We start from the raw sequence: 26,077 nt of genomic DNA, 5'->3' as shown, positions 1-26,077 counted from the left end.
GGCGTGCCGACAGGGGAGAGATGGAGCAGTCTAGCAGCAGCTTGTACTCAGGACCTCTGTCCCAGGCGGCCCAGAAGATCCTGGCTGTTCTGCGGGCCCAGAGTCTCCATGTAGCCAGACGCAACCACAACTACTTCTACGATCACAGGCAAAGTCAGTCGGGGCGAGCACAGAGCATAGTGTCATGTAATACTTAATATATATTGAGTTACCAGAGAGTTCATTGCTATCGCCTTTGTTTGGTATGTAGTGGAGAGGAGTAATCGCAGCCAGAGGGAGCCGTGGGCTCAGAGCAGCTGGAGCACGAGTCAGGAGGAGAGCAGAGAGAGAGACACAGACCGGTGCGTCAGGTTAAGTAGCAGCAACACACCGATATAAAACAACTTGTATTAAGTTAGAATATCCATTTTATTAGCATAGTATTTCTACTGTGAGCAGATTTGTGCAGAAGCATCTTGGCCTGTGATGTAATCTGCTGCAGTTTAATGTATATTAGTACAAACCTGGCAAAAGGACCTCACACTGGATTTTGAATGTAATAGTCATGAGTTCATGTTTATAAATGAGACATGATTTTATGTACTGGTGCCATAATATAATAATGTACTTAATGTAAGCGTAAAACAGAAAAAGTCAAAGTAATCCCTTGTATGGCTCAGACCATGGTCCAGCCTCCAGGTGTCGTCCTCTCCCACTTCTTACCACGACGCCTCCGACCAGCGGCAGAGCTCCTGGACCTCGGCATGTTATCAGTACTCGCAGATGCCCGACCGCTCCCCGTCATCCCAAACCTCCTGCTGGGATTCCTCACTCCAAAGGCAGACGTCTCGTTATCGGGGCTCACAGATTCAGTCCCACAGAAAGTACTCCGAACCCCCTGCTTGTCTGTCCAGTCAGACTCTGTCATTCACTCAGCAGGAGGAGAGGGAAGCATCTTCCTCCCATAGAAACAGATGCACCGTCCTGTCCCTCCAAATACCAGAGAGAATCTGTGAACAAGCTACACCATGGAGAAAGTACGTTCATTTATGTATGCATATAACATGCTTGAGAGTATTTCATATATGCAACAGAAATGAAAGCTGAAGTTTAGCATGCATTAATGATCTGTTGCTGGTTTTGTGAGTGAAAAGCATGCATTATAAATTTGGCACACTCTGTCTTTTACTTTCATAGCTCAACTGAAGAAATCAGGCCGCCTTTCATCCGCAATCTTTCTCCAGACGAGGAGGTCCCTGATGAGGTTTTGTTCCCCACAAGCGTGCACCGTAGTGCCCACAAAGAGGGGCATGCATTGTCTTGTTACAGAGTTTGTTCTTCCCTTAAAACAAGTGAGGAGACAGCTGATGCACAGAAAGAAAACAGAGACAGCTGGAGTATCCCCAGAGAGCAGCTAAACACCACTGAGTGGAAGCTTTCTCTATTGAACCCTACTGAAGAGGTCAGTAGTGGAGGAAAAGATCGAGGTGTACAGTCAGAGGAAGAGGGACAGCAGATAGTGGATTCAGGAAATATGATGCAGGCAGGTACAGCACAGATGTCCAATGAGAAAAGACCAGCCAATGAAATGGAGGGACTTCTACTTTTGGGAACCAATGAGAACACTACTTTAGGGAGGAATTTGAACTCCATACTTACAAGTGATATGGACAAAAGCTTCTATTGTTATTCTGAGGTTGCAAAGTCTGAGCAGAAGGAGGATATTGACTTTGAGTACAGACTTAATACACCTGAACATCCACCCAGCATTGAGGATAAAGAGATATCTCATACTGGCAGTCCCCAAAAAATCTCAGTATCTGTAGAAAGGGGACAAGACAAGGTGAGCCAAGCTGAAAACCCTCAGGATATGAGTCACACTGTGACTGAAGCAGCCGAGGAGCTCCCCACAGAAAACCCACTGATGCAATGCGAGCCCACCGAATTAGTCCCGGGCGACACCACCGCCGATAACCCGGAGAGAAGCACCGAGGAAAGAACAGACGTGAGGGAGAGCAGTGCAGACATTGATGCAAGCACCGAAGATAAGATGGAGACAGAGCAGCACCGTTGTTCTGATGTCCAGACAGACGATAGAGCGGTCACTGAGGTACCCGGAGGAGACACAGAGCCAGACGAGAGGGGGGCAGACCGACATGAGTCTGGGATGACACCTGTGGACAAAGAAAATGAGATCACAGCTACAGGTAAGGGCAGGATTATTGATGCTGTTGAATCTCGGTTTCTACAAGGTGATCGTTTTAGAATGGTTTCTGTAGTATTTATATTCCATTTTCAACTTGTTATCATGTAATACTACTCTGCCAGAGAGTATTCGAGGTGGCTGAGATGGTAGAAAGGAGTTTTAGCTTTTAGAATATTTCAGAAAATAGAAAAGTTTGCAGTATGGCATGTTTACAATGAACGTCACCTTTTTACCACATACCGTAGTACTACTACATAGTATAGTACTATTAATCACCACTAGAGGGTGGTAGAGTACTTTTCTATTTAGGTGCATAACTGTTGGAGCCACTTAGTCGTTAAAATTGTGGAGACTTTTTTTTATACCAGTTGCTAGCTGAGACAAAACAGCGCCGGAGGGGCAAAAGCGTTTGAAGTTGTGTCAAACAAATGCCGGTGGCTTTTCTCATTTAAAATAGCTACTTTCAAAGGGATTAGGCTTCTATTTCCCCCGATGCACAGAGAAAGCAATCTGGCTTGTGTGACAAGTGATAGCTTGTAGAGAGCGATAGAGGAAGGATGCAGGGGGAGAAATGTGGGAGACGCTGAAAGATGGAGGAGAAGAGGGATAGAAAGAGGGTTTACCTTTACTGCTACAATCAGCAGCAAACACACCGATCCATTCTCTCTCTCTCTCTCCTTTCTCTCTGTCTCTTGTCTCTCTCTCCTTTCTCTCTCTCTTTCTTTCTCTCTCGCTCTGTCTCTCTCTTTCTCTGTCTCTCTCCTCTTTCTTTGTCTCTCTCCTCTCGGTCTCTCTCTTTCTCTCTCTCGCTCATTCACTCACTCTCTCTCTCTCCCCCTCCCTCCTGCACCCAGTACTGGGCTGCGGGCCATGGCCGGCCTCTGTTTTCTATCTATATCCTGTAGCACAGCACCCTCGGGGGGGGTTCATGACTTTGTCAGCAGGAAAACGTGTTGTGTTTACATCCAAACGAGGAAGACTCTCCTCGGGGAGCTGAATCACAGGAATCCCTCACCCCGCTGCTGACATACAGAATCCTGTGCATCCATAAACTCACACGTAGTCGTAGAAAACCCTCAGAATACCCAACGTCTCAACTCTCACCTGTGCACACGCTCAGTGCTTTTGCACATATTGTGTATATCCTCTACACATGAATAGGGAGCGATTAGATAAGACATGCGTTCATTTCTGTGCTAATTATGTGCAACCAGAACATTTGACTTCTGCTTTTCTGCAGGCCGCTAATGGAAATGTGAGAGGAAGAAGCTTAAGCGGGGTGCTGGGCTTAGTCAGCACTTTTGCTGCTGGACTGAACTCAGTACAGGACTTGGCTTCACCTGCCACAAAACCAAGCAAAGAGATGGCAAACAGCCAGCTCCTTACTTCTGTAACTCGTTCACGTCATCCTCCCCTCATCCCCTCCTTCTCCTTAAAGAGGAAGCATGAAGTACCTCAGCGCCAATATGCAGACCCTCCTAAAATCTACCTCACCAGGCGGCATCCAAAATGGGAAGCACCTCTTTCTTCTCAAGAAAAGGTAAGGGAAGGAGGAGTCGATGAGCTGAGGAGAGCCAGATCCAAGACCTGTATCCCTGAACCCCCAGCTGAACCACCAGAACCACAGAATAAAGTCAGTCCTTCACATAAATCAGGAATAATGTCAGGCATGCATGAAGACTCGTTTGCCCCAAAGCAAACTCGACAAATTCGGCAGAGAAAGGTGGAAGACAGATGCCATGAATCAGCTAGGAATGCTTCCAAAAGGACCCCATCGTCTGTAACCGGCAAACCACTCAAGCACAAGCGGGCTAAATGTGGGCCTGACCAGGACATAAACGGGCCAAAGATATCTCACGAGGAGGCCGGGGGTAACGAGCCCCAGAACCAATCTAAAGCTGGCTCTCTGACTGCAACCCTGACATCTGACCCCAGAGTGAAGGATTCTGGGAAGATGAACCCAGACGAGAAAATGCAAACGCTTGAGAGAGCGGGGAAGACCGAGGCGCTGGTGCTCACCTTGGTGTACCGAGATGGAACGACTCAGTTAGACCCAGAACAGGTGAGCAGAGCTCAGGTATCTGTAAACCGTTCACTCTTGTGGCTCACTGCTCTATCAACTGTTTGCTCGTGTTCATTTCCCTCTCTGATCCTTCATATAGAAGCTCGCTCCAGAGGTGTGTGGCCTCCTCGTACTGATGAAGAACAATCCTGACGGCGGCACACCGGAGGACTCGCTCGAGCCGAGCGACAGTCTGGTCTACTTAAAACTAGAGCACACACCTGCCTGGGCCCAGCAACACACACACCAGAGCCAGGAGCTCTTTACTAGGTCTGTGTGTGTGTTATGCTTTTGCTTCCATCAAAAAAGAAGCTTTGGGGTTCATACTGATTTCTTTTTAAAACAGGAGTACATAAATGTGTGTGTGTGTGTGTGTGTGTGTGTGTGTGTGTGTGTGTGTGTGTGTGTGTGTGTGTGTATGTGTTCCGTAGAGACATGCTGCTACAGGTGCTATCGAGATCTCAACTGGTGGTGTGCTATAAAGCCAAGGATTTGCTTCGTACAGCTCTGCAGTTTTACAGAACAGAGCTCAGCTGGAAACAAGGTAGAGCGCACCTCTCCAGATGTGCTGTAATCTCCAAAAGTGCATTTCCTCTCATCAGTGCCCAGCACAGCATATTGAATACTGCTCGACATCCTAACGAGCTGTCCTCTCTCTCTCTCCAGTGGCAGGCTGTCGCATCCAGGACCCACAGGTGTCGGCGTGGCTACTGGATCCTGCAAATCCCTCCTCCTCTTACCCGGACCTTCTCTGCAAACACAGCAAAAGACCCCATACGACACCTAGCCTGGGCACCAAGAAGGTGAGTGAAGGTATACATTGTTGGAGCTGGTTTGGGGAAATTGTCTGGTACGTCTCGAAGACCTGAACTCAAGGAAGATGCAACATGTCTGTCTCACTCTCTCAGGTTTCTCAGGTCATCTCAGGTCTCTATTCGCTCTACTGGCTGAACATGGAGCTATGCTTTAAACTACAGGTCAGTTGATGCACACACACACACACACACACCTGTACACACAGTATAGACACGCAGCACATTACCTGACCGACTCTGTGTGTGCCTAGAGCCAAGGGCTGTGGGAGCTGTACTCCGACATGGAGCTGAACATGATCTCTGTTCTGGCAGGTGGGAACCATTTTTCTTTTCTTTCCAGTCGACACTGAGCACTTTTTTTGGGATACTATGAACCTTTTTAGTTGTCAGCCTTGTGCACTGCCATTTTCTTGAAGAAAAATCCCAAAATAACCAAAATAAACTTGGAGTTTGTTGTTTGTTTCAGCCATGGAGAGCCATCGCATCCACGTGGACAAAGAAGCTCTTAAGAGAACGTCAGACCTGCTGGGGGTGAGGCACAACGTCAACAACCTGTGTGGAGCATTAAATGTCATGGCTACTGTATTTTATAGTTTCCCTGTGATTGTTATTAATAAATAGAGCAGAACAGCTTGATTAAAATAGTTTTTTCATTAGGCTGACGGCAGAGTCGACTTATCTCTCTCAGCCAGGAGTTATCAGTGTTTGCCTCACGGTGAATGTTGATTTCCCACTAGAAAATCTGCTCAGAGGTAATCTCCATCAGCAGATCCTTCACATGTAGATTCTGTAGGCAAAGGGAGAAGATTTTGGGATCCGAAGCGTTCTGGTTTCCATTTTTTTGTCTGAGTGGAGACACAAAAAGGGGCAAAACGCATTGATCGAACTGTAATTAGTCTAAAAACAGCTTGTAAACCGGCTACTTGTGAAACAATCTGCACGTCGTCTCTCAACTCCAACTGCAGTCTCGCTTCTCAAGTTGCTAATCAGATTCTATACAATGAGCAGCGCACAGAAGAGGACGCCATGGCCTGGATATCCGATGTCTCCACCAGAACCGAGGACATAAAGCTTCAGTGGGAGGATATGTGAGAAACAGGAGAGATCTCTGGAAAAAAAAGGATTAGTGATGTGGGTGGACGTCCTCCGGGACCTGTCCTGTTTACATACAGATAAAAACCAGTCCTGGAGACACACAAAGACAGACATACAGATGTTGTGAGCATGTGCATGCTCGGGGAATACGCACACGTTCCTCATCAGTTTTGCAGGCAGTCAAAGACAAACATACACACACACACACACACACACACACACTCGTAAACCCAATTACAACTTCTTGCAAGTGCCAGCAGGGGTGTTGTTGTGGAGAGAAAGTGTTGGTATCTTGCCGGGTTACTATAAATAGGATGGAGAGTCTGTTCTTTTTTCCTTCAGGAGGCTTAGCTGCAGGAAGAAGCATCAGTGTCTGCCAACACAAACACACACATACTGAGGCACTGACGTTTTTGCGGACTGCGGCAGAGTTATGTGTGTGTGTGTGCTTGTGTTTTTGTGATGCGTACCTGTGAGTGCACTCACGCATGTCCTGTTGAATTCCTTTCTATCGGCGCTGTCAAATTCAGCCGTCTGAACAGCGAGTAGAGGATCCCTTCCTGTCCGTCAACCTGCATCTCACAAACAAGCTCTTTCTTGTTGTCTTGTCAGTCAGCATCATTTCAAATTCAGTCGGCCAAACGTCGCTGAATAAACCTCTTTCGCATTCTGTCTGTGCTTTTAAGACATCGCTATTCAGATCAGATCAGACGGGATGAGAAGTCCACACTTTGATGCCGCGATTCATCCAAAATATTAGATTCCTGCCGTGTGTGTGTGTGTGTGTGTGTGTGTGTGTGTGTGTGTGTGTGTGTGTGTGTGTGTGTGTGTGTGTGTGTGTGTGTGTGTGTGTGTGTGTGTGTGTGTGTGTGTGTGTGTGTGTGTGTGTGTGTGTGTGTGTGTGTGTGTGTGTGTGTGTGTGTGTGTGTGTGTCAAACACAGTACCAAAGGGCCAGCATCCAATATTGATGCGGCAGTCTGGAGGCTGCTCTGGGCTGAGAGTGCGAAGTACACATTTTTGGAGTTTTGGTACAAGTCAGCCATGAGCTCCTCCACCTTTTTTTCCTCTTTCATTTATTTTTCTCTGTCTCTCCACCCTCCTCTCCTTCATCGCTCTCCTTCCTGCCCTTCTAACGCCCAATGTTTCAAATGCTATTTCCTATTAAGGTCCAGCCACAGCTCTCCCCTGCGGCCGCCCAGTCCTCATCTATTACTGCCATACTTTCATCTTCTCAGTTTCTTCTCACTGAAGTATTTGCATCACATTTCAACTCTTTACACCCTTTCATTTTCTCCCTCCCTCCCAAATCTCTTTTCCTCTCTCTGTTGCTTTCTGCCTGTGGTCTCTCTCTCTCTCTCTCTCTCTCTCTTGTTTCATCACCCCCATGCTCTCCCCTTCCCTTCCCCTCCCTTCTCTCTTCTTGCCCCTGTTCCTCTTCCCTCATTCTCTTGTTCGCCTCTCAAGTTGTTAAGAAGTGTTTTCTACTTCAGTCAGACTTGTAATGAGCTGCTGGTGTGTGGCTCTTACCCCAGTGGGAGAAAAAAAACCCCAAAATGTTCATGTTTAGGCTGAATATTGTATGAGCAGGAATTATTTTATCTGCCTGCCTCCCCTTCATCTACTCTCCTTCGTCTTTCTCATTGACTTTTCATCACACGCACACCTTTGTGTCCTCCGTCACAGCCTCTCTCTCTCTCTCTCTCTCTCTCTCTCTCTCTCTCTCTCTCTCTCTCTCTCTCTCTCTCTCTCTCTCTCTCTCTCTCTCTCTCTCTCTCTCTGCTGTGTCTCCCTCGCTGGGTTCATCATGCAGCCTGTGTCGACCATCCTGAGACACAAAGTTCATTCCGCATTTGACTGGATTATCACAGCAGTCGTTAAATAAACCCCGTCTCACTCTCTGCGTGTGTTAAGGACACAGTTAAGGACTGTGTGTGTGTGGGGGGGGGGGGTGTGGTTTGTAATGCTGTTTGTTGTTAGTTTGTCTGTGTGACAGATTACAGTTTGCCATTGAAAGGAAGGAGAAACGAGTTCTGTCTCACACATAATAACAGTCCTCCCCTCTTTACAGCAGGGTTCATACCCAGGCCTGACAAAATGTGTTCAGTAATTTACTTTGCGTGAAAGGTTTTTGGCAAGCTAACAGTCACCAGGCTGCAGAAGTGAGTTCTCTCATCATATTGGCATAAATGGACTCTGCTGTCTCCGCTGAGTGACTTTACATCCGCTGAGTGATAGACTGGCCAATCTGCAGAAAGTCTGACAAAGATATGAAATATCGTGATTGAATGAAATGCACCTCGTGGAATTCTTTTGACATGATTTAAAAAGTTGAGGTGTAGACCTTTGAACAGTAAGTAAGTACTGGTACCATGGCTATGAACCTTGATCTTCTCTTTTTCCCTCCCTGTCTCCCTCTCTCCCTGTCTCACTCTGTCAGACCAAGATGAAGCAGTTGGAGCAGGAGGCTCACCGAGCAGCAGGACAAATCTTCCTGGTCACCAGCAACACTCAACTACGAACAGTGTGTACATGTTATGTGTACATCTGTGTGTCATATGCATGCATGTGTGTGCTTTCCATCTTTCTATATTGTGCCTGTGTGCATGCACACGTTTCTATGTGTATTTCTCTGCACCGCGTGTATGTCTCAATGTTTTGTGGATATATATCGTGGCTTTACAATGTTTGAAGGTCCTGTTTGAGAAGCTGTGCCTCCATGAGCGCTGCGAGAACAAGAAACTTCCAAAGACCGTCAACAAACAACAGCAGTCAACATCAGAAGCTGCAGTACGGCACAAACACACACAAATGTGTTGATTTCATCCTTTAATCCAAGAAGAAACGGCTCATTCCTAATCAAAGTTTCAGAGGCACACGCATAAATACACACACCTGCAGATCCAATTCATATCACGGATCATTGTTGAGTCTTAGGATTTGATGAACAGTTGCCAAGTTCATCCAAAGCAACAAGTAGATGTTGCCAAATGATTATGTAAATGTTTTATTTGTTTCAGTTGTTGCAGCTTCAGGACCTGCACCCGCTGCCAAAGATCATACTGGAGTACAGACAGGTCCGTCATGTTCTCAGCTGCTTTTTAATCACGCGCCATGATGGTGAAAATCACTGTTTAGCAAAATGTTTGCATTACTTATTAATGCCTGAAGAAGAGCAGTCTCTCCACAGCAACATCCAATGTTAAGGTTAGAGTTGTATAGTCAGTACATGTCATATATAATCTGTTTAAGAGGATCAGTGTGTAGCGCTGCCTTTTGAAGCCTCATCTGAAGTGTGCAGTAGTAGAGCGCCTTGAATTACTGCCTGCATTGTAACCCCCAGGTTCACAAACTCAAGTCCACTTTCGTTGACGGGATTCTCTCATGCATGGCGAGCAAGGTGAGCCTACAGCAGTAGAATGTAAACGTATTCACAGTACAAACATTCAGCAACAAGAAGGTCTTACAAACAAGAACTCACAACTGAAATATGGATTTTTCAAGACTTTTCTCCTTAAAGGTTGCGTTGCTCCTGCTGGTGGGAATGTCAGCCATTCTCCTGCTGTTATTCAGCACTACAATAGCAAACAGCAGGGTGATGCTGTGGGCTATTCATACTTGTTTAGCACAGCAACACACACACACACACACAGGTACATGCTGCCTTAAAAGGTGTGATTGCATTACCCCTGCAGCAGAGAACACTCTCAGGCCTGGATGCTCCCGCTGTAGCGACGTAATAGAGGAACATCTCACCGGTTTCTCTCCACTGCTGTACTGAAGATGCACCTGTCCCTCCACATGGGCTCTGTTAGCCTCTGTGTTGAAGGAGCAGCTTGTGTTTGTCAAACCTGTGCTTACTCAACTCTGCAGTCTCTGAGTCTGTCTGGCTGCCTCTCGAGCTGGTATGGCTTCTGATGGTGGTGATTTAGGTGATTTATTTGATGGTCTTTTAGGCAACAATCCCAGCTGGATTGCACTAGTGCTCTAGTGCACAATAGAGCAGCAGTCGTGTGGGTGCATGTCCTGCTTATTGCACCAACTCAACCCGGCACTATGTTCTACAAACAGCTTGTTCAAATCGGGCGTCAAGCTGTTGGCGGTCGTCGGTGCAAAAGCAGAATCAGAGCGACGATGGCGATGAGGATCACAGCTGTTGTTTTCATAGGATTCGCTTATATAGAAACATTACTGATCACATAGCTGACTCATGGAAACATGTATATTAAGTGATGAAAGTATCTAATCGTGGTTCTCTGATTATTCTGACTCTCTTTCTGTCTCTGTCAACAACGTATCAGAGCTACGTTTCCTCTACATGGAACCAGACGAGCGCTGTGACGGGGAGAATATCAGCCAAGCACCCAGTAAGTATGACCCGCCCTCCGTCCGACACATCTGCCTCTGTCTTCTTCTATTTCTCTTTATTTCTGTGATCTTACAACGAGTCATCGGGGTTAAGTTTCACCAGCAGGACAACACGGTTCACTCAGTGGAGCTATCCGTGGTGCTGAACCTCGGGCTGTGTGGAAAGTGGACACAAGTGTGCAAAAACTTTAAAGTAACTGACAAAAAGTAAATGTACTATTATTCGTAACGTCTGATCGGAGAATACCACACACACGTCTTCTGCTTGCTGGTGTGTGAAATCATAACAAAACAGAAGCTGGCTGTCCTGTTTTGTGTCTGACAGAAAGTTTTTATGTTTTTTGCCTATGTGAGTGCGTTTCTACCCGTATGTGTAAAATCAATCTGCTGAATTTCATCCCTGAAGTAAAACAGAAGGATAGCAAGTCTACTCCAAGATACAGTGCGTCTCTGAGGTCGTGGATTCTATTCAGCTCACAATGACTCATCACATTTTACAAGAGTGCAGAACAATGTGAAGCTACTGCTACTATACGCAGGGTACCGCTCACCTGTCGTGTGTTATGATTGGAGTTTCCGCTGTATTCCAGTATTTTGACTGTAGCTTTGTGCATTTTATAACATCTATGAATAATATTCAGGATCTTTAAATTTACAAAAACAACATTTAGACCATAGGAATAATGTGTGTTTTGACCAGTATTGTAGGATTGACTTTTTTTACATTTATAGTGAGAATTTGTAAAAGTAAATTCATGAAATGATCAGCAAAAGTAAAATGCTAGTTGTAGAAGTACATGAATTATTAAACAGAGAGAGAACATGGTGAAAAATACATTAATCAAAAAACAGATCCTCTCTCTCTGTCTCTCTGTCTCTCTCTGTCTCTCTCTCGCTCTCTCTCTCTCTGTCTCTCTCTCTCTCTCGCCTCAGTATTGGACGGTCGATAGCTCATTTCGACATTACCTAGCTGTCAGGGTCCAGTGGATCTGTCACTGAGCACTACTCTGACACACACACACACACACACACACACACACACACACACACACACACACACATATGTACCTGGAGACATTGAACTTTTCTAATCTCCCTTAGCATTCACGTTCACTGCTTCTTCACTGCCATTGTATGCCGAGTGCTCCCCTCATGTTAAAACTGAATTATGTGGTTGTGGATTTGTTGGATTGTTTTTCTTACACAATACCTCAATACAAGTAGTTTGTTTGACAACAAGTATGACAACAAGTGAAAATAAATGTAGCAGGTAAATGTTTTACCGAGCTGAAATAGATATTTGATTCGTGGATTGACAGAAAGATAATCATGAATCATTTTTTTATTACGTTAAGTTCACTCATAATTATTCTCATTACAATGTGCTGACGCACTCAGTGATCGCTAACATGTTGCATCCCACCACTTAAAGCTGCACTTTATAGTTTTGCAGTTCTGCCACTCTGCGCACACACACGCACACACACATTCAAATGAGGAGTGCTGCAGAGGGTTTTAGCTTTCATCTGTTGTGGGTTCATTTGAGGTGAAGCCAGACTGCAGCAACAAAGGGGAGCCTGGATTAAAGCTAAACCGGTGCTGAGTTTGGAGGTGCAGCTTTGCCTCATCCGTTCTTATACCTGCAAGGAGCAACAATATCAGCTTCCTGCTCTCCAGCTGCAGCATCTTCTATCTCTGGTTTCATTCTCAAGTTTCATTTTCATTCTCTTGGTCTTTCTTCCCTTCTCTACATGATGCTTTATTTCAGAATATTCTTTTTCTCTTTCCCTCACATTTACCCCCTTAATAGTGTCGCAATTTGAACTGACGATACGTGTGTGTAAAAAAAACCTGCCCTTTAATTGATACTTTAAGTGATAGTGTAGTGACCTGCAAATGAAGTAGCCTTAACGAAGCCCTCATGAATGTTTTAACCAATGCTCGTCGCACAGACCCGCTGCAGGTTCATTATCAGGCCTTTATGAGGCCTTTGTCTTTTCCCTTCTTCCCATCTCTCCTTTCACATGCTCACATCTGACTTTTCTCTTTAAAAGCATCTGGAGGTTTTGATTGCATATCAAAACACAGGGCAACACTCACTGGTGCATAACAATGATCAACAGAAGCTGTTGACAAGAATTAGAGAGCTGGCAACTAAATGTATTGTCTGTGGACCTTTTTGTGTGTCTCTTCTGTAATGCACTGTGTGTGTGTGTGTGTTCGTTCGTACTGATTTATGCTGTCGTCACTGCAAACCTGTGCATGATGGGAAGGCTTAGCATTCGCTGCTGACACACTGAATCACCTGTCACATCACAGGGCAAGACCCCCCCATCTTTTCTCATTCACTCCGCCCCAAACGCACATCTCATGTACTGTGTGTGTGTGTGTATGTGTGTGTGTGTGTGTGTGTGTGTGTGTGTGTGTGTGGCTCCCTGATGTTCACACCCTGCCACTGCAGTCCTGTCTTTTTCATCCTCCCCTCCCTCCCTCTGCTGAATAATGAATGAAGCAGAGAGCTGTTTTCTCTCTCTGGATCACACACGAGCATACACACCCACTGTAGGGTCAAATCAAACATGCATTTTTCAATTCTGACCATGAGGCACGATGTGTGTGTGTGTGTATATGTGTGTGCATGTTCCATGTACACAGTGATTAATGGGTCCTGGACGTCCTTGATAGTAGCCTTTACCATCCGTAAACACACACACACACCTTGAGTTGTTGAGTGTGCATGTGTGTTTGAAATGGTGGATACAGTGGGATTAATGGGGATTAAAATGGAACCGCTGAGTGTGAACCATTTTTGTCTTCCCTCTATTATTCTCTCTTGTGTGTGTGTGTGTGTGTGTGTGTGTGTGTGTGTGTGTGTGTGTGTGTGTGTGTGTGTGTGTGTGTGTGTGTGTGTGTGTGTGTGTGTGTGTGTGTGTGTGTGTGTGTGTGTGTGAGAGAGAGAGAGAGAGCTGGTGTGCCTTATCACCTTTCCCGTTTTTCCTCCTTCGAGCAGAAAAATGCAACATACGTGTAATTTTCTGTGTGTGTGTGTGTGTGCGTGTGTGCGTGTGTGTGTGTCTATATAAAAAACGTATTGGATTACTCGGTTGGTCGATGCAGGCTGAGCCAGGAGTCCAGTGAGCATCAGGCTGCTCCTATTTTAAGGTGTATATCTGGGGGTGGCTTTCTCCAAAGTAGCCATTGCCATTTACAGTAAATGTCACACATATATATATATATATACATATATATTGCACCCATTTCTTGCATTATATGTTGGTTTGGGAGTAGCTGCAGATAAATACATCTGACCTTTAGTTTATTTAGGTTTCCACACAGGACGGAACACTACGTTGACATTAGGAAGACCCGCTTCTGTAGAGTAATGAGTTTGCAGTACAACTATCTAAAACTACACGCTGTACTCCAGCAGGCTAACAACATGTGTTTTCTCCATAACTAGAACTTCCAGGCTCTGCCGAGACAGCCACTTCAAATCACCAGGAAGCAGTACGTCCAAGGTAATGTGCACACACACACACACACACTCCTCCCACACATTGCAGAGAACGAGGCAGTGATAAATGTCGTGGGGGGGGGGCGAGGGAGACGTCTCTCAGGCCATACAAAAAGTGATGAGCAGCGAGCTAGTAAAAGAGGCTTTATAAGGAGGATAAAAGTGTGCAGCGGCAAAGGGCCGGTCACTAAAAGGGTCTCCTCCATATCTACTGTGGCTTCTTCTTTTATGTACTTTATTTCGGTTGCACCCATTTGAGCGTGTATAGTTATAAAAAACGTCATGAAATATGTTACATTTGGCCTACTCAGCCTGCTTATGCAAGATCAAATAATGAACCATCAATCAACCATTTGTTTTGCCTTTACACCGAAACAATTTTACATGTGAAAATGACACTTAAAGCTGGATTAAGGAGATTAAATCGGGACATGATGTGTTTTAAAATAGAACCGGGAGCTGCTATAAGCTTACGCCAGTTTGAAAAAGAATGAACAAGAAAGTCCCAAGATTCATTGTGAAAATGAGCCGTTATAGATACAGAGCCGGTTAAAAACATCTGAGAACATGAACAGCTGTTCTTCCTTGATCACGTATGTAACAGCAAGTACCAAAACATGAGGTAGAAGGTTTTCTCCAGCTCGGGGAGAACATTATCCATATGGAGCATAAATTTGGCAATCTTAGATATGATCATTTCCCCCACCGCTTCTTCTCTGTTCTCATCGGCCGTCTTCTTGTCATCCTTCCTCTTTTTGAATAACGTTTTAATTTCCTCTACTGGCCCTTGTTGCACACAGTCATCATTTGATAAAAACTGCCACGCCGACACTTTGATAAAAACAGCCTGACTCGTCGTTTTGTGGGCCAGTTGCTTGAGCGCTCCACCTCAGTTTTATTACGACAACATTGTGATTCATTTGAGTCCGTCACTCGCTCCAAGTCATGTGAATACAAGTTTAATGTCTTGTAATTTAAATGAGTATCTCAAAGACGAGGGTTGACAAATGATCGGCCTCTGATGAGGAATGCCTTGTCATGGTCTCACTGGCAGTGTGTCCCATTCACAGGACACAAAAACAATGTTTCCTCCTTTTTGGGAGGGGGGGGGGGTGAATAAAACATCAGAACCCTCAGGCTTTATGGCTCTATTTCTGAATACATTTGTATTTCATACAGGCTGTGCTCTTTACTCAGATCCCCAAAGCTCCTCGTCATCAAATCTTCTCTCTCTATCCCGGCTCCATCCCTTCTCTCTCTCTCTCTGTCTTCCATGTATTAATTATAACTTTGTGTCTTGAGGCGAGAGGCCCTCATCACAACTGATTACACTGAGTGCACGTGTGAACGGTTCATTGTTGCCCATAATTTCTGCACTAAAGTCAGCGCTCCCGTCCAGCTTCTCACAGCAGAGAGTGCAGCCACGGACTGATCCTGATTGGATTGTGATTCGCCTCTAAATGAGGCGTTGCGGCTTCATAACTTAACTGCTCATTAAGTCAGATGTCGGTGTTATCGCTCTTTATTGCTCCTCACGGTCCCCACAGCTCGCTGTCTGTGTTTCTTTCCCTCCGCCAGACACACTCAGGATACCAGAGCTAAATCACTGCGCTGTGCTGCACGTCTGGTCTGTAAATTAGTTTTAAAATGTGCTGTGAAAGACGTCCATATGCTGCTTATTTGTGGAAGGTCGATTTAATTCCTCTATCCAGCGCTTCCAATAACAGAAGTGAGAAGTGATGGAGCACGACACAATCACAAGCTTTCATATGATGGTTTTGAAATAGCGTTGACTGAGGTTGTGTTTGGTCCCCGCAGGAAAGGAGGAGGAGGTGGTGACTGTTCATCCTCGAGCCATGTTCATCCCTCAGGATGGATGGACTTTTTTCGCTGCAGGTAAGGCAATGAGGCAGACTGTTTGGCTAACATGTTAACATGGCCGCCGAAATAAAGAGCACACATGCTCATGCTGGCAGTGTGGTCCGGGCCATGGGATCCTTGTCTAACTGTCTCAGGCCTCTAATGGCTCCTAAAGAGTTAGCCTTACAATCTCAGCCTTCCAGGAATAACCTTTTTGGGTCCTTTATCTCTAAGAGAGGTAAATTTAAAGTTTGTAACTTAAAGATCCCTCTTAACGTGGGTCCATGCTGTACAGACCGAGTGGAGAGCTGGGACACTGTCAGCCTGGGAGTGTCTGCTGGCCCTGACAGTGTGTGACAGTGTGTGTCACTTACGTAACCAGGGTTAGCGGGAGGACAGCAGCAGGACGGGAGAGCGAGGATCCCAAATACACACACACACACACACACACAGCATGGCAGAGATTCACCAACGCAGGCCCACACAACCACACCTCAACCACACTCAGGCCAGGCTGCCATGAAAACAACCAAGCCAAGTTACCCCCTTCATGTCCTCCGATGTCCTTCCCAAACTGGACCTGCTGTGTGTGTGTGTGTGTGTGTGTGTGTGTGTGTGTGTGTGTGTGTGTGTGTGTGTGTGTGTGTGTGTGTGTGTGTGTGTGTGTGTGTGTGTGTGTGTGTGTGTGTGTGTGTGTGTGTGTGTGTGTGTGTGTGTGAGTGAGAGTGTGTTTTAAACATTTGCAGTAGTCAATGTTATTTTCCTTTGGGAGATGCGTGCTTCGTGTGGAGGCTGGAGCTGAAAAGAGGAAACAGAGTCGAGCCAAAATAAGAACAAACGCAGGCCTAAGTCACTCATAACCAGTTTGTTTTCGTTCAATGTTTTTCATTCAGTCCATAACAGACAATGAGAAAAAATACATACAGCATACATTTCTCATGGTAGACCTGACTCTCACAGTCCAGTTTAACCTAAATCTAAATCCTCCTTCCTGGAAGCCTCTGTAGACCGCCCACATTTCATCGTCTCAATGCACAGGTCTTAGTCGAGCTCTTAAGCGTCATGCTTTGCCGTACAGTATGTTTATGCATGTGAGGGCTGCTCGGGGTGCTGTGGCTGCATTAAATATGCATGAGGCACGGCTTAGTCCCCCCGATGTCTTAGTGCGCTGTCCAAAGAACTGCAGGAGCAAGAACCAACTGTTTCTGATGGTTCTAGTCCGGTCTCAAGCTCTCCTCTAGGCTACAACGAATGAGTGTTTTCTTTACAGATACATCAGTGTTAAGAGCATCAATGGCAGTGAACTGATCCGGTTTAAGGGTTACTCTGTAGAGGAGATGACTGTAGGTCGCAGTTATTCCTGTATGGATCAATGCAAGGAAAACACACACACACTCTCTCAAACTCAAGATCACACCTTCTCATGTGGTCTCATATTAATACCGGTACTCTGTTTCAAACACACACTTTCTTTCTTCCGCTCTTCCTTTTCTATTTCAGTCACACACTGTTTCTCTCTCTCACACACACACACACACACACACACCCTGGTCAGCAATATGTTTCTGGAGCTGCCGGCCATGCCTGCAGGAAATGTGATCTGACTCATAAAACATTGATGGGAGGATATCTTTAGAAGCTCCCTTTCCTCACCTCATCACAACCAAAAACCTTCTTAATCTTAATTGTCCCGCCGTCCGTTTCAAGTCGTTCTTTTCCGGGTTTACCGGTAATTGGATTCTGAAGCTGCCGAGCGGAGGAAGAGATGTGTGAAATGAAAAGTAATAGAATGTACTGCAGTTGCTTTGTGAGTGTGGATACAAGTGAGTGTGAGTGTGTGTGTGTGTGTGTGTGTGTGTGTGTGTGTGACTACGTCAAACTGTATAGTCGCAAAACATGAAAAAAAAATGCCAGTGTCGTGATGAGTTTGGAGGGGACATTAGAGTTGTGTGTCATTAAGGTGTGTGTGTGTGTGTGTGTGTGTGTGTGTGTGTCAGACTTCTGCCAGGTGGAGCTGCGTCTGCTGGCTCACCTCTCCTCTGACCCTGAGCTGCTCCGCATTTTCATCAACCCACAGGTGGACGTCTTTACCATGTTGGCCTCTCAGTGGTAGGTCACACACACACACACACACACACACACACACACACACACACACACACACACTCACACTCTCTGGTTCTTCCCTGATCGCCATGCCAAGGTGAGTGTTGACGCTCCACAGGGTTTTTCTCTCCCTCTCTCCTGATGACCTAACTTCATGCAATTAAACAAGTCTCCAGTGGATAAATGCCTCTCCAGCAGGGGGCAGTGAACATCCAGTGTGGACATCCATCAACGACATGCTCAGGAGATTCTCTCAACACTGATCAGCAGTGGCAGCTCCCAGTCAGCCCCTCTAGAAATGCCACTTTGCAGACGCGCCATCCCACCCTGTCTGCTCCCCAGTACTACCAGTCACATTACATAACTGTCTCCGCCCGTCCATCCCGGCCTCTGGCTCTCTCCCCTTGTCTCTGTATGTAGTTATTACTTCATGTCCTTTTAACCTTCATATCCCTGCTGTCCTCTTCGGCCTCCTACCTCTCTGTGTCACATTTTACCTTCTCTTTTTCCCCCCTGACAGCAATCAAGGGGGAGTAACATCCAAACAAGACTTTTATCGTACATGCACATTCATCATACTTGCATTTGCAACTGTTTCCACACAATTTTCTCTCAATTCTCTGTGGAAATCCTCCCCTAAGGGTCGGAAATAGTAATCGAATATATGAAAATGTGAGAACTTTATCAAGCAAGGACTTTAATTGCACGTTTCCCTTAAAAACACCTTCATTTTGGATTGTACCATGACCTCTACATTATTCTGTGGCCCACTATACAATACTGTATGTTTGTATATTTTCCTTTAGCATAGAGTCACACACTGTCTCTCTCATCCTTGTCACTCAGGAAGGGGGTGAGTGAGGGTGAGGTGACGTCTAAGGATCGGGAACACGCCAAACGCATCGTCTACTCTGTTGTGTACGGGGCCGGTGAGCACAAACGCACACACGGGCATTTAGTAATTGATTTACCATAATGGAGACAGATATTCATCAGTCAGAAGGACAATTGACCTGTATTGTTTCAGAATGACAAAGCAATGGGTCTGAGTGTCATTTAGCACCTGGTTCAGATCCAAGTGGTTCATTGTGTGAAGAGGGTAAACGCATTATCAGAGGAGATAATTCAGAGATTAAACAAACTGAATTTCCTACGCACGATTTAGGTTATCGCACGCAAAGACGCCCCGGTGATTTCTGCTGGGGACAGCATTTCTTTCCTGCTTTGATCTCATTCCTGATTCCTACAGCGAGGGGGGAGGAGATAAAAATAGAAAAACAGAGCGGGGAAGATGAATGTATACTACGCCCATGTGGCCCATAAAGATACTTCTCGGTGACCCATTTATGTTTCTCACACATGTATTTGCATGCTGTGGTGAACACACACACACATGGTAGATTAGTGGGGTAGTCATTGGCGGTGGGTTTAAGATGTTCCAGGTGTGGACGTGTGTTTGGCCGTGTGTTTACATGTGCGTTTGTGCTTTCACCTGTGATGAAGAGAGGGTTTTTACGGTCAGTCTGCACTCTTCATCAGGTTTTATTGCCAGTGTCCGGGTTTAAATGCGTATGTGGAGCTACAGCTTCTTCTGAGTACAAAGCGCGGCCATCGCTCCCTTTGGGTCGAGTGTGCGTTCAAGAGCTCAAAAGAAATGTGATGTTCTTCAAGCTGATGATGTGCTCTGTGGTGTTTCTACAGCTCAGCGGGAGAAAAGCAATACACACTGATGAATGAGTCAGTCCTAGGAAACTCAATGAACCTGCAACAGCCAACGAAATGGGCAATGTGTACGAGCTATTAATTTGAAACATAGGGGGAGTCGGGGGGGAGGTCAGAGCTAAACATGCAGGGAAATATGGAGTGAGTAAAAGAGAGCGAGGGAGTGAGCGAGGAAACCTGGGCTACAAGCAAAGACGAACGGGGGAGGTGGTGGAGCAGAGAGTAATGGAGGGGGGGGTACTCCTGGTCAGCAGAGACAGACAGCTCTTCGTGGAAAGGATGCGTTGCCATGGATACCAGATACTAAAAGGAAGCTTTGCGAGACAATAATCAGGCCGGGGGGGGGGGGGGGGCGCACACACACACACACACACACACACACACATACATTACACACACACACAGACGTATACAGTTGGACAATTAAAAGCAAAGAAATAGAAACGATTGAGGTCAACTGAAGCTCTATTCATGGCATCATAGGAAACAGATTAGTATTTTTGTCAACGAAGGACGTCAGTGACCTTACAAAAATAATCAAACTAGCATTACAACAGTGTTTTTGCAGTAGTTTTGAGACGGAGGGACTAGATACATAAGAGCAAAACTTTTTGTACAACATGAGCCACTTTCTGCCACATATCTTTGACGAGAAACTATTTTTAGAATCAATACATTATCACAAAAGATAATAGTGTGTGGATTTATTCTTACACCCTGGTATCTCCTCTCGTTCTCTGTCCCTGTTGCATAAAGTAAACTCATATCATGCTCAGTATCACACAAAAACACACAACAAGCCTCATCGCTGAGGGCTTTTGTTCCGACATATTTCAGCCACACGCAGACACGCCGACTCAGATCTGTTCAGATGTCTTCATCTTCTGCTCTCGGGCTGACTTTCCAAAAATGCTAACCATGTTAGCGACATTTGTATGTAATCATCTTAATTTAAAAAAACTATTTTGTCATTATCTACTGTATATCTCATATAAATTGTATGAATACAAGTGTTCTACATTCATTCACTGCTAACCCTCCCACCAGCTCTCAGCTATTTGGCATGACGACACTCTTCACCAACCACACATCATGAGCACACACCCCTCAGAGCTCCAAACCACACACATAGACACACACACACACACACACACACACACACACACACACACACACACACATAGACACAGCTCTTGCAGTCTTGCCCTGATCCTTGTCCCCCCTCCTTTTATCTTGTCCTCTTCTGCCTCCTCTCTCCTTCACCCTTCATTAGGCTCTTGGTTCTCTTCCTCTCTTGTACCTGCTGGTGAAGTCTGTCCTCTGTTCATTTGCTGCCTTTCAACTTTCCTCTCTTCCTCCAGCCTCTCCCGTCTCTCTTCACACTCTTCAATCAGTCATGATTAAGGATGTTTTCACTGGTTGCTCATTTGTCAGCTCAAGCTCTTGAGCAATGAGGTCATTCACAATACAGATCATCACAGAATATTGATGTTCAATGAATAGGTCAACATTTTAGGAAATTACCTTTTAAGAGACAAATGAGAAAAATTGATGCCATTTAAAGATACCGTTAGCAGCCGGCTAGCTTAGCTTAGCACAAAGACTGGAAACAGGGGGAAACAGCTAGCCTGGTTCTGTCCAAAGGCCACCTCCTAAACTCACTAATTAACTAAGTTGTATCGCATTTCTTTGATCAATGTCTCCTTTGTAACTTCTCTCCATGATGTAGGCTTGCCTCGTTGAATACAAGTGAGTCATATTTTGTATTTTGTTCTCTGCAGGTCGCGAGCGTCTGTCGGGGATCCTCGGGGTGAGTGCTGAGCAGGCCAGCCGGTTCCAGGACAGCTTCCTGCAGACCTACAGAGACGTCCAGGCCTTCATCCAGAGGACCATCCAGCAGTGCCACAAGCAAGGTCTGCGTACATTCAAATTCCCCTTTGTCTCCTCCATGAAGCATTACGTCAAGGGTATCTAGACGAGCAAAATGTTTATTTATAGGATTATAGATTAGGGTCAAAGTTAAGATAAGGGAAATGAGGGGTTAATGTTCAGGATTACAAACAGAAGTCAGCTAAATGTTCCCACAAATATAGCAAGTGTGTGTGTGTCTGGGTTTGGGCCTGCACCCACGCTCTCTATGGGTTTGTGTTCCTGTGTGTGTTTGGCTGAGGAAGAAGAAGATGTGCTTGCATTGGCAGGAATGAGACAAACTGCCGTGGGTCAATACTTGAGGGGGACGAGGTGTGTGTGGGGTGGGGGGGTTCAGGGCTGATGGTTCAGACGGGACACTATTTATATTCGGGCTGAACTGCCCACACAGCACACCTGAGACTTAAACAAGCTCACACAAAATAGTGTAAAGTCTGCACTTTAACCCTCATTGCACACCGTACATGAGGCCGGTGTCGACAGGCCGAGTGATGAGGTCAGTCTGCGCCAAAACAGACCCTCCAACCTTCAACCTGGAGGCCAGTGTTTGGGTTAAAACCAAGCCGCAAAGCTTCGGTTCGGAGAAACCAAAAACTGCACGCCCAACACTCTTTTTGTCTGTCTCACTCTTTCTCTTTGTTTATCCCTCTTTTCCGTTTGTCTCTCCCTTCATTCCACAGCAGAATCGTACTGTAGCTGACAGATAAAATATGGAGACTTACAGTAGCACACCAGACTCTCTAGCTGTTTCATCTGTACTGTGACTCAGGCAGCAGAGATTAATGTCCACTCTGCGCCTCCCTGAGTCTGTAGTTGATTGGTATTTGATACGGCGACATTTTGTGCTGGATGCTTGGCAGGCTGAGCAGCGCTGAGGTGAACAGTGCAGCCTCAGCGACTGTCATATTTGTAGGAAATGAATTGGAAAGGCTCAATGTGAAGGTGAGGTCAGGATCACAGTGTGGGTGTAATAGCAGAGAGAGGAGAAAAGAGGAAAATGTCTGTAGATGTAAGGGAGGAAGGAGAATACAAATGAAACTACACAGGAGGAATGGGACAAAGATGAGGACTGAAACAGGATTATTGTGATAGTTTTTATTATATAAACTACAAAATAATCCCCTCACAGACATAGCAGCCATGGCCGCACTCCTCTGAATGATCCACACCCACAGTCCTTGATATTAAAATGAGATAACGGCACCGCTCTGGGTAAGCCCGTCTCTGGAGATGAATGCCGTATCTTCACTTGTAAAGACTGCCTGAGATTAAAAAAAAGGACCAGGAGCGAAGGAGGATTTTACATTTTTCTAAACAACAGGGGGAATCACAGCGATGAGAACAGGTCTTCTGAAGGCCACAGCAGACACGGGGAAGCTTGGATCTGCACAGATCTGCAAACAGCCTGCTGTGCTCACACTCACAGACTCTGGCTCTCACGCAAATCGTCCGTGCACATGCAGATGTTTCTTTTGCACACAGTGGAGCTAGCAAAGCCCTGTCATTAATTTAAAAAAAGGGGGATTTGCTGTTCAGCTGTTGCTTCAGACAATTACGCTCCATCATGGAAGCAACACTGCGTGGACGGCTTTAATCGATTTTCCTACAATAACACCTGAATCTGCAGCTCCGCTTGGCTTTATAGTCATTTTAGTCATCGTTTAGCTGTCACTGCTCAGGTGTTCACTCTCACTACTCTCATAGCATCGTTTTCAGCTGCAAGCAGGCAGCTATTTGCAGTGAAAAAGCTCTAAAGCCCAACTGCACACTACTCAGGACCAAGCTGTTGCTGGTGAACATGGTGGGAAAATACATCGAAGAGAGAGCGACTGCTGGACTCACATTCACCAATCCAGTAGAAGCAGGACTCTGAATGAAGTATAATGTTGCCTCATAACAGCGTGATTTGTAATGAAGCAACCTTGGGATCAACTTAAAAGGGGATGAGGTCGTCTTTCCGACTTGTTTCCAAATATGTCAATCGCTGGAGAGTACGTTGTAGACCTCACATCCTTGTCACTGGACCCCGGAACAACGGTCACATTCCTGGTGAAAAGGTCACACGCATGTGTCATGGGTCAATTCACAGCGAGCAGAAATGTCTTTGTCACTTATCTGTTGTGCGCTCATTTGCTATGCATTTAATGCTTGTGTGCGTGATTGTATGTGTGTATTCTGGGAAGAGGGTCATTCAGGATTCGTGCCCTGGTTGGCTTTCCTCACAGTAAGAGACACTAGAGGGATTTAGCTGCAAAGCCCGCTCCATTGTCCAGCTGCTGGAATGTACTGGTCCACTGTGTGTGTGTGTGTGCGTGTGCGTGTGTGTGTGTGTGTGTGTGTGTGCGCGCGTGCCATACCTGCATTTGATCATGTGTGTGTTTGTGTATCGTGTGCATATCACGTCACTGCACATTCTTGTGTTGCCTTCCCGTGTGTGTGTTTGTTTGACTGTACTGGGAATGTGAGGGGTGTTTCTCTTTGCTTTTGTATGTGAATCATGTGGATAACTGCGTGTGTACGTGCGTGTGTGTGTGTGTGTGTGTGTGTGTGTGTGTGTGTGTGTGTGTGTGTGCACGCTTGTGTCATCGTAAACCTGCTGTTACCATAAACACCTATAACGCTGTATCAACGAACGGCTTTCCATGAAACTCTTCTCCTCTCGTCACTCTGTGGCTTTAGTTGTTCTCAGCGTGTCGTTGTGGATGAGTCACGCTGACTGGAAGGAGTGAGATGCTTCAGAAACGTAGTCGTAAAAGTAGTACAGTGGCCCACACTGTTTTTCTACTTATTCTATTACTTATTTTTGACCTGGACTTGTCTTGGCTTTGAACACGCATCCTCAAGCATCCTCCTTTAACTGAAAAATGTCAAAAAAATGTAAACATACCTGTGTACACCTCATATGTAAACTTATATTTGGCTTCTGTTTGATTCTAAAGAAAAAACATATTTTATGAAATATATATATATATATACAGTATTATATCGTGGCATAGCTGTAGTTCAAGCTCGGTTTCCCTTATGGACAGATTTGATCAAACTTGACTGACGGCACGATCATGTATTGTGTCCAGAATGATGACGATTGATTTTGTTTTTTTAAAATCTTTCTTTAGGTTACGTGCTCTCCATCATGGGCCGTCGACGGACCCTCCCTAACATCAACTCGTCTGATTGGAGCGTCCGCATGCAGGCGGAGAGGCAGGCAGTCAACTTTGTGGTCCAAGGTAGGACGACCGACAGGTCTGTGACCAAAATATCTCACTTCTAATGATCAGGAAGTGGCTGAGAGTCGATAGAAATGAGCTGTTTGTGAATAAAATCATTGGAAATCATTTGAACATACATCCATCGACTCCATTCATCCTCTGGACTCCAGCAGACGTGTGTGTGATTTTGTTTGTGTGTGCAGGTTCTGCTGCTGATCTCTGTAAGATGGCCATGATCAGAATCTTCAACCTGGTCTCCTCCTCCAGCTCGCTCTCTGCCAGGTACAACCTCTAAACGTGCCGCTACTGACTGAAGACGCTCACATTACAAACACCTCTCCTTCACTACAAAGTACACACTGACTCTGCTGCTGTTACACGCCAAACATTTAGCTCGAGTAAACACACTCGAAGCCAGGAGCCAAAATATACCAGAATTAAATTCGTCTGTTGGGAGAGCAGGATGCAAAGTACGGGAGGGACGAATTTAAAGGAATCTTCGAGCAGTGTTTGATGTGTTGTGTATCTCTGAATGTGTTTTGTAACTGCAGGCTGGTAGCACAGCTCCACGATGAGCTTCTGTACGAGGTGGAGGACTCCCAGCTGGATCAGTTTGCAGGTGAATTTGCAACTTCCAATATTCGTTACAACTCATATCAAAGACACTAATGTTCTGTTGCTATGACACCATGTATTTCTACATACTGTATATAAAAAAGTAAATTTGTTTTGGGCACTGCTATGATAATTCATACATGTTGTTTGGTGTGCAGGTCTGGTGAGGAGCACCATGGAGTCCCTTCAGCACATAGACCACCTCGGAGTCCATCTTCAGGTGTGTAAAGGGAACCAGAAGTGAAAGTGATTCAGTCGTATGTTCGTGTCAGTTTTTTCAAAATAATAGCTTTCATTTCAATCAGTTTTCTTGCTGCTCTTCTGTTCGGCGAGTTATGTGAGTGAAAATCAATGTAGGTCATTATGAACGACACACTGACACCTTTTCCTACGTGCGTGCGTGCGTGTGTGCGTGCGTGTGTACGTGTGTGTGTGTGTGTGTGTGCGTGCGTGCGTGTGTGCGTGTGTGTGTGTGTGTGTGTGTGTGCGCGTGTGTTTTTTTACAGGTCCCCCTGAAGGTGGCGGTCTCCAGTGGCAAGTCTTGGGGATCCATGTCTGAGCTAAATATCCCCACAATGTCTCCTTCTCCCTCTCATTGA

At 45.6% G+C, this 26,077-nt stretch overlaps 1 protein-coding gene across 1 annotated transcript; it reads left to right on the top strand.

The window, feature by feature from the left end:
* Nucleotides 1-20: 20 nt before the first annotated feature.
* poln (polymerase (DNA directed) nu) lies at nucleotides 21-26,077 on the top strand (the record flags this gene model as incomplete). Its single annotated transcript, XM_079295866.1, has 26 exons — nucleotides 21-148; nucleotides 660-892; nucleotides 1,797-2,186; nucleotides 3,626-3,725; nucleotides 4,121-4,247; nucleotides 4,348-4,517; nucleotides 4,679-4,791; nucleotides 4,914-5,050; nucleotides 5,165-5,224; nucleotides 5,314-5,374; nucleotides 5,529-5,593; nucleotides 8,596-8,679; nucleotides 8,850-8,945; nucleotides 9,176-9,232; nucleotides 9,499-9,555; nucleotides 10,457-10,522; nucleotides 13,984-14,046; nucleotides 15,861-15,933; nucleotides 17,895-18,006; nucleotides 18,850-18,932; nucleotides 21,507-21,638; nucleotides 24,771-24,881; nucleotides 25,067-25,145; nucleotides 25,415-25,482; nucleotides 25,637-25,698; nucleotides 25,985-26,077. The coding sequence occupies 26 exons, from the start codon at nucleotides 21-23 to the stop codon at nucleotides 26,075-26,077; spliced, it is 2,820 nt and encodes a 939-aa protein (XP_079151992.1).

This window comes from Melanostigma gelatinosum (assembly GCF_949748355.1).
Source record: "Melanostigma gelatinosum genome assembly, chromosome: 23".
NCBI classification, from domain to species: Eukaryota; Metazoa; Chordata; class Actinopteri; order Perciformes; family Zoarcidae; genus Melanostigma; species Melanostigma gelatinosum.
The sequence above is the reverse complement of the archived record's forward strand: the minus strand, read 5'-3'. Positions and strand labels throughout refer to the sequence as shown.